This window comes from Penicillium vulpinum (assembly GCF_028829585.1).
Source record: "Penicillium vulpinum strain IBT 29486 chromosome Unknown utg000004l_segment0_segment0, whole genome shotgun sequence".
NCBI lineage: Eukaryota > Fungi > Ascomycota > Eurotiomycetes > Eurotiales > Aspergillaceae > Penicillium > Penicillium vulpinum.
The window spans coordinates 2,504,103-2,521,620 of NW_026643244.1; the positions used below are offsets into that span (position 1 = coordinate 2,504,103).

The window sequence follows — 17,518 nt, forward strand, 5'->3', positions numbered from 1 at the left end:
TCTTTCCTATAAGCCTAGGGACTGCGTTACATATAGTAACAGAGTAGAGAAAGACTACTGCAATCCGCCTTCTGATTTATCTCGGAGTAGACACTAAGGTAAAGGACGCGAACGGCGATACTGCTTTAGAATAGGTAGAAAAATAGAATAAAGCAGAAATAGTGCGGCTGTTAAGAGACTTAGGAGGTCGTTCTTAAATATATTCCAAAATTGAAGATAGGAATAAATTGAGACAAGTTACAACACTATAATCTTCTTTCAAGTATATCCGTGTGTTTATAAGTGTTCACGGTCCCTGTCACCCTAGACGGCGTTCAAGTTTCGCGTGGCTTTTATTCTGCCGATGATAATAATAATAACGACGGTCTATCCAAAGACCCAAGCCATAGTAAGATAGCTGAATAGCCTCCAAAAAGCGGGTAACGGCAGGAACTATATAGGTTGGAGGGAATAGATAAAGGTAGGTTACGTAACGGCGTATTGTGGTGCTAAACCCAAAAAGGGAAAACTAACCCAATACAGGAATTCACAGGTCCGCGGTTAATACTTATATTGAAACAGATAGCTACGGAGGATATTGTATACAGCGCAAGGTCGATAGGCGCGAACCAAGAAATATCCCGATAGTATAGCCTCTCTTATTGGCGTTTCTTCGGTCTTCCAGACCGAGAGCTAGCCTTGTGGCGTAACTTGGTTGAATAGTGAACTTGAAGGGATAATATATTTCGACCTAGGAAGTGAGTCGTAATCTCAGACCATGATATTGCCTCTTTTTCCTTCAGCCGTACGAGCAGCGTATTCTCGTCCGATATATACGTGTGTTTCAATAAGGGGATAACCGCTGTGTAGGCTGGAGGTAGTATCGGGCTAGGGTCGGGTATAAAAGTAAAGAAATATACCGGTTTCAGACCAGTATTAGACTCGACCGTAAGGATAGCACTCCTATATAAACGCTGGATAGCACCAGAGCGATAAGATAAAATAGGAACGGAAGATTTCGAAGGGTCGGAAAGTGGCCTGATTGAAGGTCTCCTTTTCTTCCTCTATTAACACAGCTGTGCTGTGTTATAGGGGGTATTCTCGTCTTAGTGGTCGCCGGTTCCTCGACCTAAGCGGAGTCGCTTCTTGTATACTACCGCAGAGGCCCTTATACTTATCCTAGCGGCTCCTTGTTTCTAGGACGTTAACGGTATAACCACAGCTATCGACGGGTAGCGCACCGGGGGTTTAGAACTCAGTACCGTTCGAACACGAGAACGTTTTGATATAGAGTGCGCCGTCGGCGGAGAGGACGGGCTAAGTGTAGCTAACGTGTCTTCAGTAGTACCGGGATCTTCAGCCCGTTCCGGAGAATTATTTAGAGCCTCGTTTACTATAGAGCATAGATTTTCACTTAGGTCAGATATCTAACTTAGCTCCGTATTATTTTCGTAGTCCCTAGGGTGTAGACTGTCTGAGGGCTCCGCGGTAGATAACCTCCGCTTAGATAATTCTTATTAAGAATCACCCACTACAGATAGGTTGCTAGAGATACAGTTCCCTTGTTCGGGTATAGGCACAGGCGCAGTTATATAGGGCACGCACAACAGTGGAGAAGTCTCTATTTCTTTGGTATCAGGAACACTGTCTGCAAAGAGATAAGTCAGAAAATAAGAGAATAATAGCCGACTTTTATTATTATATATTGTGCTAACTTACCCGGTAAATCATTTCCCTGTATATCAGGAAGAGTGTAGTCTACTTAGTCTAGCCCTATAGGATATAGAGTTGTTCTCACGGAGTCTGTTAATAGCACTGGTTCCGAGAAAGCTAGCGCGGAACTTCTACGATCCAACGGAATATCATAGGTAGCTAGTATATTTATTGTCACTGCGGGTGAGACATCTTTCGTTATCTTAGGCCGAGTGGGACTATAGATATTGTTGATCTCGAAGTCAAATATATTCTACGTATAAGTTGTACCGGTCAGTAGCGGTGACTGTCCTAGAGGTACCTCACACGGTCCTAGACGGAAGCCGAACCCAGTAGAAAAAGAATACTGGAAGTATTGTGGTATATAAGCTGAAGCGTGATTTATAGGCACACTTTTTGCACCGGTAGAAGGCGGCGGGCGACTTAGGCTATAGTAGAACTCGATTTGATTAAGATTCACCCCTATTTCCCCGAAAGTGGTAAGACACAGCGGAGGTAGATACCGACAGATAATAAAGTAACCTTAGAGATAAGTGCAGTGGTAACTGGGCTGGTGTATCTATATCCGTTCTGAATCCTATCCAGAGAGTGAAAAGAAGGAGGTCAGTCAGCCTTTTTAATACCCTGGCGGCGGCCGAGGAATCATACAGTATACCGCCTTACCGACCCTATAGTAACCGAAAACGACGATATCACTGCCTCGTTACCACTACTCCCTGCTTATATCTGCTGATCACTTAGGGGTATTCTGGGCGAATTCAGCCGAGCCGCCTCGTCGAAGGACGCCTTAGGTTCGTGGCCCCACTGTACAAGGGTGCCTCTTACTCCAATCTATAACGTTACAGCTGTTAAGACGCAAGACCTCAGCTAACAGATAATGGATTAGGGAGAGATCTACAAGGATAAATCCCTCAATACGAGCGGTAGCCTACAGTCCTCCGATCAGGTAAGCCGACTATACAAGCTATCAATCTTATAGATAACGGCGATATATCAGCTCAGCGCCGGAGCTCCTTACGGTATTTTTGCGGTTAGCTAGTGAGCGAAAGCGGGTCTAGTAAGCGACGCACTGATAATCCTCAGTCGATAGTCGGCTAAAAGAGCAAAGTGACCGTATTAGGGCGCTGCGTGGTATTCGCGAACCGAAGCCTAGGACAAAGAGCGGCCAGTAGTTCCCGTACATTGCTCTTCATATATCCAGTTATCAAGCAGCCCGAGGGTGATATATACACCGGTTCAAACAGCGACCCTCTGTAGCGAGCAGTATAAAACGAAGAATGTATTGAGCCATATAGAACTAGGAAATCAAGGGCGATCCAGGTGACTCGTATAGCCAGACCGACCCCTTCGAATTTCCGCAAGTGGGGAAGTAGGCTGTGCTCAGGGCGCAGAGTTTTCAGCTGGTAGGGGCCACGTCAGCCGACCAGGGGATAGTGCCGGCGAAAACACAATAGAGGGGGAAGGAGGGGGAAGGGGTGTGGGAAAGAAGAGAAGCATAGTCGAGCGACGCACCGCGGATTATATAGATGGCGGACGTCGCGAGACGGGCGGTGCGAGACGGCAGATCCCGATCGGGGCTAGCGTAAGGCGCCAAACCCGTTGCGGACGGGCTAAACCCCAAATAGACAGACGCGATCCCCAATCGGGCGTCGGCCCCACGGGCGCTAAACCCAAAGGAGGGGGCGGCCGAAACAGGCGGCGGGCCAGCAAATCGCAATTCTACTACATTTATATTTCAACAACCATGTTATCATTTTAGCTCCTTATTTGTCGATAGCTATCGATAAGACTTATTAGCACCATATATCAATTTTAAAGATATTGGATAGGTATATTATTATCATTTCAAAAATTACCGAAAATTACGTTGCTAAAAACTAGAAATATATATATCTCAATCATAAAGTTAGAAACTTCCTTAAAATCCCGTAAAGAGACTAGATATCACCTAGAAAGCATGAGGCTATAAGGAGAAATCCTTATAGACCATAGTGGTTGAAATATCAAGTTGTAATTTATCGCATTTACTATGTGTTTTGAACTGCGCCGCTCGCTTGTGTGCGCCACTCGCATGTGAAATACGTTATATATATATTGAAGTGGGGTGCGCTGTCATAGACGCGGGTAATGCCTGTCTACGCACCAGACAAAACCAGTGCAGGTTGTTGAATAGCGGAAGATAGGAAAAGGAAACCCAGGGGTAGTTTGTAGGAGAAAGGATTGGCTATTCTTCTAATCTCTTGCTTCTAGCACTTAAATACCCGTACGTCTTTTGCTTAGTCAGTTCATACCGCCATTTCTCACCCGTGGACATCTCCCTCTACACTATATATATTGAAGAGGGGAACGCTCAAGGCTGGGTGTTCTGAGGCACACGGGTCGATTCAGCAATCGCAATTCAGCACCATACCAAACTAGCATACTGCGAAGGGGTATAACGGCCAATGTCCCAATGGACTTTTTGGCCTAGTTTATGCCTTAAAATGCCTGATTGGTGCCTTATTTCAAACAGGCAGAGGCAGAAATTAAAATACCTGAATTACAATGACAGATGTCTTATTAAGCAAAGTACCCAAAGTGCTCGAGTCCAATAAAATGAAGCTATTCCCACCATACAAAATATCATGCTCCCCCCCCGACCGCTTACCGCTTATTCTACGAAGTTGAAGTCGTCGCAACTGTTTTCATCCGCATTTGTTGGTGCGAGACGCTAAGCGTAGATCCCAATCCAATGATATAGCTCACTATTGTTAAAGGCGCCTAGTTAAGCCCGTCCGGCTGATTTTGATCTAGTATTTGTCCTTGAGAATGGTGCGAATAGCTTCATGGGTGGCTTTTTGTTAGAGGAGATCGAGTATCTCGGCTTTGTGAGGCTCAATATCGATAGACGATGGTTGGAGATAGGAATAGCTCCAGGGCGATGACGATGATGGAAATGATGATGGGAAGGAATAGCTTCATTTACAATACACTGTATAGAGCGGTTAAAAAAGCGGTCTAGAATCAGGCATCATTCAGGCATAAACTAGGCCAAAAAGTCCATTGGGACATTGGCCGTTGTGCCCCTTCGCAAGCATACACAACGAACTGGGGGTGCTCCCTAAGAAGTCAATTTAGAGAGATGTAGGGGTGTGTATTCTTAATCTGTATCTACCTACTACCTATAGTCATCCTCCACCTGGCCAATGATTACATAATAAAAATATTGAAATAGTCAAAGGCGAGGCAGGGACGATTCCCTCATATTTCTCAAATTTGCTAAAACTCCTTGAAAGCGCCATATAATAAAAGGCCTGAGAACACAGAGTAGCAGAGTTCATAATGACAACCGGTGTTGCGATATTTTGTAATCCGTCGCTTTTACTTTCGAAATGTTTCCCACCGTTCAGATTCCACCCTCCCCCGGCCCAAATTTGAAGGTATTTCTTTTTATATATTGTATTTTGACTTATCTTGGATTTTATGAAAAAGAGGTAAAAAAAAGGCTCTTACAGAACCCTGGCTAGCCCGGCCGAGAAGAGACGCTAATGCATGTACGAACTTGCTCTTTTTGCTAGTAATACTAATACTAATAATTATTACTAATCGACTGTTAGTATGCAACTCATCGCCTTTTTTGTATTTCATTCGTTGTATTTGTTTGAAAGAATACCATTTTTATTACTCGTGGCGTGCATGCAGTAGCGTTCCTTCTTGGCTAGGCTAGCATGGTAGTGTACCTATGAAAGCGCGGTGTGGGAGGAAAAAGCAATGGTTATTCTCAACTGTAGGGGGTAAATAGTAGGTAAATAGTGAGCTTTTGACCGTGGTCACCCATTTCAAAATAGAACAAGGGTGGAGAATTTCTAGGGTGGAGATCATAGTTATTGAGTAAAGAGGTTTCGCAATAGTGAGAAAAATTTCGAGGTACAGAGGAAGGCATTGAAGGAAGAAGGCTAGGGCCCACGGGAAATAGTTTTAACCGCCAAGTGCTTTGTTGGAGATCAATCCAAGCAGCCAAGGGTGTAACCAGATCAGGAGATATTTGTATGTAGGGCTGGCGGAAACTTTGAAATCCCCTGCATGTAGACGTAGTACAACATAGCGCACTACGGAGTACTCCGTCCTAAGTATCGGTCAGTTTCCTACTGAGATTTGGGTCTGCTTTAGCGCCTGAGGCACCTCGCAAGTTTTCTTGTTGCCAGATACTTACTTTGCCTTAGCATCTCACCTCTATATGTAAATTCTCATCTAACTGATCTGCCTTGTGCCTTGACAAATAGTTGCTGGGATATCCCATCGCGCCTGTGGCTGTACCTACGTCAAATCGCATAATAGTATCAAATTTCATGCACGTGGATGTGTTCGCACTTGCTTGAGGTATACTCAACCCGTGACAAAGGTGACCAGGATACGTGCAGATTAGAAAATTGGTGAAACAAAGGACTAGTCAAATATAGAAGTGTGATTTAAAATCGCTAGTCACTGAAACAAATGATTAGTCAAATATAGAAGTGGGATTTCTCAAAATAGATATGTACCGGAGGCCTTTTCTGGCTGCTAGTTGGCTCCTAGATAAAATAATATACTCCGTAGATAGTTGGGGGCGAAGAAACTCAAGAACGAACTAGACGCATGCATGCATGGTGTTCGTACTTGCAGCGATATTGCTCTGATGTATTACAGCCTAAAATGCCCACCTCCGGCTCACTATCATTCTCTAACGCTAGGCAAGCCACGACCCCCGAATAAAAACGAAGGGAATCATGCATTTCATGATACAAAATGCCACGAGCAGTCAAGTCTTGTTATGCTGTTGAATTCGGGGCTATGAATTCTACGAGCGAATGTCAGAAAGGCTGAAGGGTTATAATTGGAAAAAGTACATGAACCGTCGGTCTAAATGTATAATGCGCGTGAATATATTTCCATATATCTGAATAGAACCTGTAAATCTCAGCCTATCTGGGCAAATAAGGCCTGGTATCCATATTTTGAGCGAATCTCATACAGTAACTTAACTACTTTGCTAGTGAATAATGCAAGTACATCGGGGGCATTGAGAGGTGTCTAAGGTACCTATGTCTCGGTATTTAATATCCGCTCAGCTCGTGTGATCCCTTTCCATCTGACGCCATTTCAATCCCCAATGGCGAGTCGAACTCCTACATTGATATTTTCTGGCTCTTCAAGACGTGAGAGGCTTGTGACCTCCATGCGAGCTTTAATTGACAACGATAACGTCGATCTGGATATATTGAAACCGGGAAGCCCCTGGCCCAGCGTGGACGAATTGATCGGCAAGCCCTCTCTAGGAGAACAAATTGCTTTGGAATGCACCCAGAACGAGAGTTCAACTGTTGAGGATGCTAGACTTGAGGCAGAGCTCAGCTGCCCAGCAGATCTGGGTTTCGATGCCATGTTAGGCTGGCAGAGCAACCAACATGGCGCGACGCCTTACATTACCGATGCCATCCCGACCGAGCAATATCGAGTGCCAAGCGCAACATTACCTGAAGAGAAAAATATTGATCCCCACCTACATTCTGCTCGTCACTTGGCCTATGCGTCGCCAACATCAAGAGGATTGCAATCCCCCAAGGCGACTCTAGACTTATGGGAACTGTTTTCGGGGGCCGGGAATGAATCTCAAGGCCGTAGCTTGCCTGGCCCTGAGGCCCAAGATCAGAAAGCGACCTCAGATGGCAATGTGTTCCACCCAAAAACCCCGGGATCTTGGAAGAATCAACGTTCCTCAAATCGTCGATCACCAACTACTAGCCATCACCCGCCAAAACGCCAGCGGTCTCACTACGTTATTGAAAAGAAGTATCGAGCTGGCCTCCAGGAGCGTTTCGAGGCCCTCCGCAGCTGCGTAACGGCTTGGAATGAGTTCCAGCGCCCAGAATCCGCTTCAGGCGAGGCGGGAACAACTGGTGATGAGTTAAGTGGGGGTAGCAAGGGGAACAATAATGGTGGGCGAATGAACAAGGCAGAGGTTCTCAGCAATGCGGTCATCTACATCCAGGAGCTTCAGGAGGAGAATGAAGTTGTGATCGATCATTTGAAGCTGCTGATCCGGCGGTTACGGGGGGCGAAACAAGCCCTGCAAACGGATGATCTACTTGGTACCTCGGGGTTGTAAACAGGTGAAGTGAAGTTGACGGGTATGTTTTGAAGCTAGTCTGTCTCGGAGATTTCGGGTTCAAAGTATCTTGAATGTCGACGTTTCATTTTTCCTATTTCTTCATCTCTACCGTTAGAACGAAAACGAATCCAATGGTATCCCACATATGGCTAGAACCATAAAGCCCTTTCCACGCAAGTTTCTCAGCCAAGCCCTTCTTGGCAAGTTTCATAATGTGAGATCATATGTATCTTATATCTGCTTGCAGCTGTTGTGCAACACTAGCACCTGTTAAATTACCCATGGCAGAGGCAGTGGCGAAGTATTTGTGACGAGAAGCGCAATCACCAGTTGCGAAGATGCCGGGTTGGGATGTTTCTTGCCAGTCGTTGATCATGATGTCACCCTCCGAGGTGAGTTTTAGCCCTAGTTGTGCTGGTAGATTACTCGCTTGTTCGGTCCCTGGGTGATAGACAACAAAGGCATGTTGCTGCGGTGCAGCCTCCTCCAGTACCACACGTACGCCTGTGGCCGACGGTCCATCAACCATCGTAGCCATCTCCAGGCGTTCAATAAAATCTGGCTCAATATCACACCCAGGAACTACAGCCATGGCCTCGCGTAGCTCAGCTGCTGCTCGTGTGTTTCCATGCGTATAAATTCGGACACGCGAAGTGAACTGTTTACAAGAGCGTAGCACGCGCATGAGAGTTGATGGCACCGCAAATTCATCCAAAGCGAGGATTCCGACGGACTCAGCACCACGTTCTTCATGGCCATGACAGAGGAGACAGTGGGCGACACCTTTACCCCAACACTCATCGAAGCCATCGATACCTGGGAGCAGATCTCGAGACCCAGTAGCGAGAATAACCTTTCGACCATGCCACACTTTTTCACACGAATCAATAGCTTTGAAAGGGCCACTGTTTTTCGGGATTTTTTCGCTGGGTATGTCGACATTCTCCTGGACCCGACTGAGAGAGAGTACTTCCTGGTCGACAAAGGTACATTGCCCTGAATATCGATTTACCACCTCAGTGCGGGCAGCGGATCGAAACTCATCTGGGTATCGATGATCCCAGGTAGAGACCATGTGCATCTCGCCATATTTGTTGCGGTAATCGCCTGAATCAAAGATGATAACGCTGTGGTTTTGTCTGCAGAGGGCCAATGCGACCCCAAGTCCTGCAGGTCCCCCGCCAATGATCAGGGCATCTGCGATGTGTAGCATTTTTTCTTTGTCTTGGTAGCGAAAATATCTCTGATTAGTATACTTTGGTAAGTGTGATGATATATTGCGAATTGTGTGGCATTGGGAAAGGTGGCACCACCAATGCGTGGGGCGATAAAGTGGCCTCCATATCCTACATATGTAAGATTTGACGTCAAATTATGGTGCTGTATGAAGAGAGGCTTGTATGTAATTTGCTTGTCTAGTGCAGCCTGGGCTAGTAACGAGTATGTCGAGGTGGCACCACCGCTCGCATGGGGAGGAGGCACCTCTGCGTCAGATATGGGGCACATGATTAAGGAGCAAAATACTGAGAAGTCCAAACCAAGCAAAGCATCTTTATCGAAATTGAGCGAGCTGTTGCAAGGGAGAAAAGAAATCAGGTCTCTGGATACCTGACACCGAATCAATACACGACTCTCGTTGTCGCAATCCCATCGTCGTCATTGCCATGGTAGATCCAAAACAGACAACCGATTGCAAGCATGAGCTAGCCTATGACTTGCTTTTGACTTTGCTCGAGTATGTGGTGCAGTTCATGTGTTCGAATGCCGACGTATGCTAACATGCCTTCCACAGGCACCAGTTCTCCTCACCTGTCCAATGGTATGTTCCAAGAGTGAAGAAACACGGAAGACCGTCAACTAATTTTATTGGTGGTAATAGGATTTCCACGCAAGACTCGTTGCTTAAGGAAGATCCTGCTGGAAGGTTCATCGAGATAGGGCCTGCAGACACATTGCGGTCTATGTTAGAGAAGACCTTCCTGCAGAGTGAGGCCATTGGAGAGAAGAATGCCGAATTTTTGACGTTTATGGAAGAAATCACAAGGCTACATAAAGTACCTGACATGGTTTTGGAGGAGCCAACGCCGCCATCACAGGACATTGGGGTATCTGAGGCAGAGCCCCTAGGACTATTAAAGGCCGAGGAGCCCATTATACCGGCCGTCGAAACCAAAACGGAGGTTTCCGTGGTGACGGCTCGCCAGATTTCTGAAATTGATGACGCACCTCCTTTAGCGTCCGATGCCCTGATAGCTATTGTAGCCTCCGCACTCAAAGTGTCGAGGGCAAGTATCGACACCGCCAACTCCGTCAAGTTACTAGCAAGGGGTATGTAATTTGTTGTAATCTTCATCGGAAAGATGCAGCTAACTTAAGAGCAACTTTATAGGACGATCAGCACTCCAAAACGAGATTGTCGGAAACTTGGTCTCAGAGTTCGAGCATCTCCCAGACGCGGTGGAAGAAATCCCTCTGGCCGAGCTTAGCCAGGACTTGCAGAGGTCTTTTAGTGGCAAGCTCGGTCTCTACTTGAATGAATGGCTGAGCAAAAAGATATCAGCCAAGCTTGCTCCAGGCTTTACACTGTCCAAGTTACGGAATCATCTCAGGGATTCTTTCGGCCTAAAAGAGGGTCACCAAAACTCGTTTTTTTTGACTGCTGATTTTGATGAGATCACCACTCGCTTGCCAGACGAAGGAAAATCATGGGAAGCTGTTAGTCGTTGGGCAAATTTGTATATGAAAGAACGGGGTCTGGAACATGCATTGACCCAAGCTGTGACAGATGACCGCAGCCAACCGACTATGCAGCAAAATACCACCAGTCCTCAGTTGGCTAAGTTTGGTCAAGAACTTGCCCACCTTATGGCAAAGCACTTCAAAGCCCCAGTTTCAGGTACGGAGACAGAATTAAAGCTTGAACAGAGACAAGAGGACGAGCGGGCAATAGGTGATAGGATGGATCAGCTTTCGAAGGAGCTTGGATCTGAGTTTATCTCGGGTGTGGAGCCCTACTTCTGCCCTGAATTGGTTTACCGGTATCAGTCTAGCTGGAACTGGGCGGTCCAAGATCTATACGTGACCTTGTCAAAGATTATCACCCGCTCCACTCTAACGGAGGGAGAGGAAGAGTTGCAAGAATGGATTGAGGAGGCATCAGACCGACTTCAAAGTCGATCCACTAACAGATTGCAGCAATGCGCCAAGTACTTGCACGATAAATGGGAGCAACAACCACAGACACCGCAGCGCGATGGATGTCTCCTACTACTGCGTCCACTGGTGAAAAACATTAAAAGTCCCCCATCAGATTCCGGGTCAGTGAGGAGAGATGAAAGTTCTGTGAAGAAGGCGTGTTCAAATAGCAGGCTTTCAAGCGATTCATCGCACTCCTGTTCCAGCCTAGGTGGCAAAGGATCATTCACCCCCTCAGATTCCTTATTGTCCATTATGCACAGCCCCATTCGCGTGTGTATTAAAGATCAAAATGGTGCATGGAAGACTGACATCGATTTGACAAATCACCTTCATGAGGTCGAGATAAGCTCACATTCAAAGCCGATGATCGGGACTGTTCTGATAATTGGCGCGGGAAAACAATCCATTGGCTTTGTTCTCGTGAAACAGCTACTCAGAGCTGGGTCGCGTGTCGCTCTTTGTACCACTCGATTGACACCAATTACCAGGAGGCTTTACTCCAAACTCTATGCGGAGGAGGCACGACCTGGAGCTGAGTTGGTTTTGTTGCCATTTAATCAAGGCAGTGTGCAGGATATCACAAACCTGGTCAACTATATCCATAGTGACATGGGATGGGAAGTGGATCACCTGGTGCCCTTTGCGGCAATATCAGAGATCGGAAAGACTTTGGAGGATCTGGACTCAAAGTCAGAGCTTGCACACCGTATTATGCTCACAAACACACTTCGGTTGATAGGAGCAATTGTGAGCTCTAAGCGAGATCGGCATGTGTTGAACCATTCCACCCAGGTTCTGCTGCCACTATCACCAAACCACGGTCAAATTGGTGGAGACGGCCTGTACGCTGAGTCCAAGTTGGGCCTAGAAGCGCTTTTGAACAAGTGGTCTTCTGAGCAATGGTCGGATGCGGTGTCCCTATGTGGTGTCCAAATTGGTTGGACAAGAGGTACCGGATTGATGGAGGCTAACGATATTCTGGCCGATGACATTGAGAAGCTGGGTGCCCGAACGTTTTCAGCCGATGAAATGGCATCGCTTCTCGCCCTGGTGATGGAGCCTAGTTTATTTGAGGCGTGTAGTGTACAACCCTTCCTCTGTGATTTCAGCGGTGGGTTGCAAACGATGCCAGAATTGAAGGCGCACATGGATTCTGCACGTCTGAAAATTCAGACAAACGCCGCAATCCAACTCCGACTCTTGAAAGAGAATTTATATGACCAAATCGGCTCCGAAACAGACTCGCAACTTAATAAGCCGCCCGCGCCCCAACAACCCAGGGCAAGGCCTCGAAACGAATATCCTGAGCTTTCAGAGCGTTACAACGACCAAGTCTCCCATGATACACACAGGCTGGAGGGACTCGTCGACCTGGACTCCATGGTAGTAATCACTGGATTTGCAGAAATCGGCCCTATGGGCAGTTCCCGGACGCGCTGGGAAATGGAGGCTGAAGGAGTGTTCTCCATGGAAGGGTGCATCGAGCTCGCTTGGATGACGGGACTTATCAAATATGAGCGCCATCGCGTCTACAACGGAAGGGATCTTGGTGCCGGGTGGATTGAGTGCGAATCAGGTGAACCTATCAGTGATCTTGAGGTGAAATCCAAGCTTGAAGACAAAATCCGCCAGCATACGGGAATCCGCATTCTTGAGCCAGATGACCACTCCAACCCCAATCCCAGGTTGCGAGACATCCTGCACGAGGTCGGTACTGAAGAAGACCTGCCACCATTTGAGTGTTCCTCGCAAGCAGCAGAAGGGTTTAAAGCCCGACATGGAGACGCTGTCGAGATTCTACAGGATGACGGGACTACGGCGACCGTGAAGATCCGACGTGGCGCGTCTATCTTCATCCCCAAGGCACTGAACACGGAATATTTTGTGGGGGCTCAAATTCCAACCGGCTGGGACCCCGCAAGATATGGTATTCCTCCCGAGATATTGGCCCAGGCTGACCGACCCTCACTCTTTGCTTTGGTGTGTACTGCAGAAGCTTTCCTCGGTGCTGGAATCACGGATGTATACGAATTGTACAAATACATTCATGTTTCCGAGGTTGGGAACTGCATTTCTTCTGGTTCCGGTGGACTTACGGCATTTCAGGCATTGCACGAGCATCGCCTGCTGGGTAGGGAGGTTCAACAAGATATTCTTTCTGAGATATTTATAGGAACAGCTGGTGCTTGGGTCAATCTCCTTCTTCTATCTGCCTCTGGTCCCTTGAAGACTGCTGCTGGAACCTGTGCATCATCCCTCGAGTCTGTGGATACTGCATGTGAGCTTATCAGCAGTGGCAGATCCAAAGCTTGTATTGCGGGTGGGTACGAGGTCTTTACCCGACCTATTTACTACGAGTTCGGGAACATGTCAGCGATTATCAACTCGTCCCAAGACTCAAAGCGTGGAAGAGAGCCGAGCGAGATGTCACGTCCATTTACTTCCACCCGGAACGGGTTTGTCCTCAGTGAAGGAATTGGCATTCAAGTTTTAACGAGTGCATCATTGGCCTTGGAAATGGGACTGCCCATTTACGGTGTTATCGCTATGACGCACATGGCAGCGGACAAGATAGGGCGATCGATTCCTGCACCGGGCCAGGGTATCCTCACAGCGGCAAAGCAAACTGGAGCACCTAGCCTGCTCATGAATCCTACACTGCGCGCCAAGCGGATCCGCACATCGCTGGGCCATATTGAACGCCAGGCTCAGGCGGACATGGATGCCTTCCAGGAAGAAATTAGCTTTATGGAGTCCAGAGGAGAACCTTTGTCTACCGAAGAGATTGAAGCACGAGTCCAAGGACTCGAGGATGATGTGGCCTTCGAGAAAAAGACCGTCTTGCGGGAACTGGGTAACAACTTCTGGCGAAACAAGCCCAACATTTCACCCATTGCAGGAGGATTGTCGGTTTTCGGTCTCTCTGTGGATGATATTACATTTGTCAGTATGCACGGGACAGCGACGAAACTGAACGACATGAACGAATGTGCAACGCTAGAGGCGCAAATGCGACATCTCGGACGACACCCTGCGAACCCGATGTATACCATTGCTCAAAAGTCCGTTGTGGGCCACGGTCTGGGAGCTTCAGGTGCTTGGGCGCTGAACGGGGCCCTCCAAGCTCTCCATTCGGGTATCATCCCTGGAAATCGGAATGCAGATGATATCGATCCTGGTCTACAGAAATTCGAGAGGCTTCTCTTGGTAAATGAGAACATTAAGCTCCATCAATCTGACATGAAAGCTTTCTGTGTTGAGTCTTTTGGTTTTGGGCAGAAGAGTGCACAGGTACTCGTTGTGCACCCTCGCTACCTATATTCAGCTATCTCGGAGGAGTCGTACCAACAATATCGCAAGAAACAGATGGGGAGGGCAAGGATCGCTGCCAGAGAACTTGATCGGGGACTTCACGGACAAGGGATGTTCAAGGCAAAGGAGGTCGCACCCTTTGTTGGCGATGAGCATGCTTTCTTGCTCAATCCGCTGGCTAGGACTTAGTCGATTTTAGTTAATAGAGTCTTTTTCTGCGGGTATATTTACATGTACGAATGAAAAGTCCACCCAGACTGTACATAAATAGGCTTTTCTTGCATTCCGACTATACGATACAAAACATATCTCAAAATGGACCATTTGAAATCTCTCAATGAGACTGAAAACAAGCTAGAAATATGTGGGCAGGACCTCGTCGGTATATCAGTATATACTATTCGCATCCATGTACTAACTATGGTACAGGTTAATAACAAAGCGACTAAAAGTTTCTACACACGTGCGTAGTGTTCTCCAATTTCCAGATCTTCCACAGAGAAGCTCTTAGTATTTAGATCAAAGGACGATACACCTCATATCAACTAAATGAGTCTATGGAGTACATAACTGAGAAAAGAAAAGGAGGGGAAAAAAGCAAAAAAAAGTGGTGGCTCCACTGTATGTTCTTTGTACAGTGGTGCCACCGTTTACGGGCGACTAAGTATGCCACCCCATAACTCTCTCATTGGTTCATATTGACAGGCAGTAATTCAGTTTGCGGGGAATCTGAAAGAGGAACTACCCAGGTATCCCGCTCCTCTCTGAACACTTCCATCAAGTCATATCGAATAATTTCACCATGACTTATCAGAATGAATGGGAGTTATGTGAAAATCGGGAGGGTGTTATTGAGAGCCCTAACGGAACACGGTTGTTCATGGTCGCCAAAGGGGCTCCTCGGTCACCCAACCACCCTGTCGTAATTTTCGAGTCAGGACTGGGTGTCAGCGGTGCACACTGGACAGCGGTACAACGACTACTGGACCCTCGCATCCGCAGCTACGCCTATGATCGTGCTGGTTACGGAAACAGCCCGGAGTCAAAAAAGCCACGCAGTGCAGCCAATATGGCGGCAGAGTTACTCGATGTTCTCCAAGCCGCGAAGATAAGCCCCCCATACATCGTCGTCGCTCACTCCTACGGCGGAATCATCGCGCGTGAATTTTTAGCTACTGCAGATGTAGACGCGATAGCCGGGATGGTGTTGGTCGATACCAACCAGGAGAATACACACCCTCGGCTCTCCGTGCCCTTCTCTGCCATACAAGCACTCTGCGGCGGGAGAGACTACCCTGATGTCATCGGACTGTTCCGTGACACTTCCTGGACCCAGGAAGAGCTGGACCGCATTGCGATAGATGGAGGCGCCCCGACCACGGCTAGCACCATGGAGCAGGAGGCATCACTATTGCTTCAAAGTTCAATTGATTTGGGGGAGAAGAACCAGTTGGATGCGCGTCCACTGGGTATGCGGCCGGTCACCGTTATTCGAGGTGACTCACGTCGCGACTTTCAACGTCTGCGCACTGCTGCCCAGGAAGGTAACTGCGGGACCAAAGAGCAACTTCAGGAGATGGACGACTTTCTCGAGAATCGATTCGACGTTTTCGACCGTGAGCTACAGATGAACCAGCTACGCTTGTCGGGTAACAGTCGCTTTGTCCAGGCCACCAACAGTGGACATGCAGTTATGGCGACAGAGCCTCAGCTAATTGCTGATGAAATTCTCGCTATCTGGGACTCGAGCATATGATCAACACTCTGTAAGAACTCCATTATATCGTCATTCTAGGAGAGAGCTCGCTGTACAAGCCGCGTGACATGAGCAGCGAAGGGTTAGCAAGAGATATGTCGAAAGTAAACCGTCTCACCACTGCTATTTGCAAAAATGAATCCTCTCTTTCTATAAAAAAATTTGAATTGATGAAAAGGCTTTAAATGTATATGCATCGAACGATAAGCTCACATATCTTTTGATAAATATGCCGTCGTCTGGTAAGCCGCATCTAGTGATATCCGCTTAATGTTAGCTCTCAATCTCGCCGGCCACGCTAATGTGTACTAACTTATGGGAGTGAAGGGCACAGCTGATATTACTTTTGTTAAGAGGGGAGAGCGCCAAACCCCTTGCTGTGGCATATCAGGACTTTCGCTGCCATGGTATCTGTTGACCTTATTGTACGACACCGTTAGTGCCCCGGAATTGGCGTCGTAATCGCTAGGTGAAATAGAAGCAGATATGTCTCCCGTAGAGCACGCTCATGCTCCTTGATCGTGGCGTCAGGATCACATCCTCGCTCTACACACTCAAACCATAACTGGCAGCCAGAGAAACCGGAAGTAGCGGATCTTCCGAGAAGAAGTCAAAGCCGCGACCTCCAAGCGGGCTTCGTTGGGTATTGATCGCCGGACCTAGAAGAACGCGTGTCCCCTTCGCCTTGTATGGAAAATAATGTGTTCGATATCAAGCGAAACGCCTAATGCCATTGCACAGGGTAAGCAGGCTGCAGGAACTCCGTTGAAAAATGGGGTGGTGTCTCGAACACCATTTGGACCATCTGACATGCCAATTGCGGGGATCCCGAATCGTGGGATGGATGTTGTTTGGCAACCATTGACTCCGCCCTCTCTGATTAATTTCAAAAATTTGGAGTGGTTATAGTGAGAAACCTGAGAGTAATGAGACCTCGTTTAAGGAGAGCTCTGGGAGCATGTGGTCAGTGTCAAACGCAGACGAAATGGATGAACAGTGTATGAGACAATAAAAAAGCACTTGCAGCAAACCATATTCTCAAGGTCATTGAGAATCTAAATTTCTCGAGGAATGTAAATTTTGAAGACGTTTGTGTTGGAATATGTCCCGTACAAAGGAAGCCGCATCGCGGAGTATCGGACTTGGGGTGGAAACAAACATCGCGGACTACATACAGTTCTACCGCAAAAGTTTCCGAGCATCCACACCCGCGTTTTCTAATTCTTACATTTTTTTGACCGCGCTTTGAGGCGGTATTGAGGCAAATTGATGGTATACGAAGTAATAAAATATGGAAGTCAAATAATATAGTCAGTTGCCTACTTATATTATATTTTTTATATATTTTTATAAGAAATGGGAGGGTAAAACCTAATGGGAAGATGCGCGTTATACTCACAGGGCAATATATATTTGATGGAGTGTAGGCCGAA

General features: G+C 47.2%; 4 protein-coding genes across 4 annotated transcripts; 3 read left to right on the forward strand and 1 right to left on the reverse strand.

The window, feature by feature from the left end:
* Positions 1 to 6,886: 6,886 nt before the first annotated feature.
* Positions 6,887 to 7,816, forward strand: N7479_009453 (uncharacterized protein; the record flags this gene model as incomplete). The annotated part of the gene is made up of 1 exon (XM_057257146.1): positions 6,887 to 7,816. One exon carries the CDS (start codon positions 6,887 to 6,889, stop codon positions 7,814 to 7,816), a length of 930 nt encoding a protein of 309 aa, XP_057104604.1.
* Positions 7,817 to 8,039: 223 nt separating this feature from the next.
* On the reverse strand, positions 8,040 to 9,032 carry gliT (thioredoxin reductase gliT; the record flags this gene model as incomplete). Its single annotated transcript, XM_057257147.1, has 1 exon — positions 8,040 to 9,032. The coding sequence occupies one exon, from the start codon at positions 9,030 to 9,032 to the stop codon at positions 8,040 to 8,042; it is 993 nt and encodes a 330-aa protein (XP_057104605.1).
* Positions 9,033 to 9,483: 451 nt separating this feature from the next.
* On the forward strand, positions 9,484 to 14,518 carry N7479_009455 (Acyl transferase/acyl hydrolase/lysophospholipase; the record flags this gene model as incomplete). Its single annotated transcript, XM_057257148.1, has 4 exons — positions 9,484 to 9,554; positions 9,612 to 9,638; positions 9,699 to 10,147; positions 10,209 to 14,518. The coding sequence occupies 4 exons, from the start codon at positions 9,484 to 9,486 to the stop codon at positions 14,516 to 14,518; spliced, it is 4,857 nt and encodes a 1,618-aa protein (XP_057104606.1).
* A 613-nt stretch (positions 14,519 to 15,131) lies between these two features.
* On the forward strand, positions 15,132 to 16,085 carry N7479_009456 (alpha/beta fold hydrolase; the record flags this gene model as incomplete). Its single annotated transcript, XM_057257149.1, has 1 exon — positions 15,132 to 16,085. One exon carries the CDS (start codon positions 15,132 to 15,134, stop codon positions 16,083 to 16,085), a length of 954 nt encoding a protein of 317 aa, XP_057104607.1.
* Between the last annotated feature and the right edge of the window lie 1,433 nt (positions 16,086 to 17,518).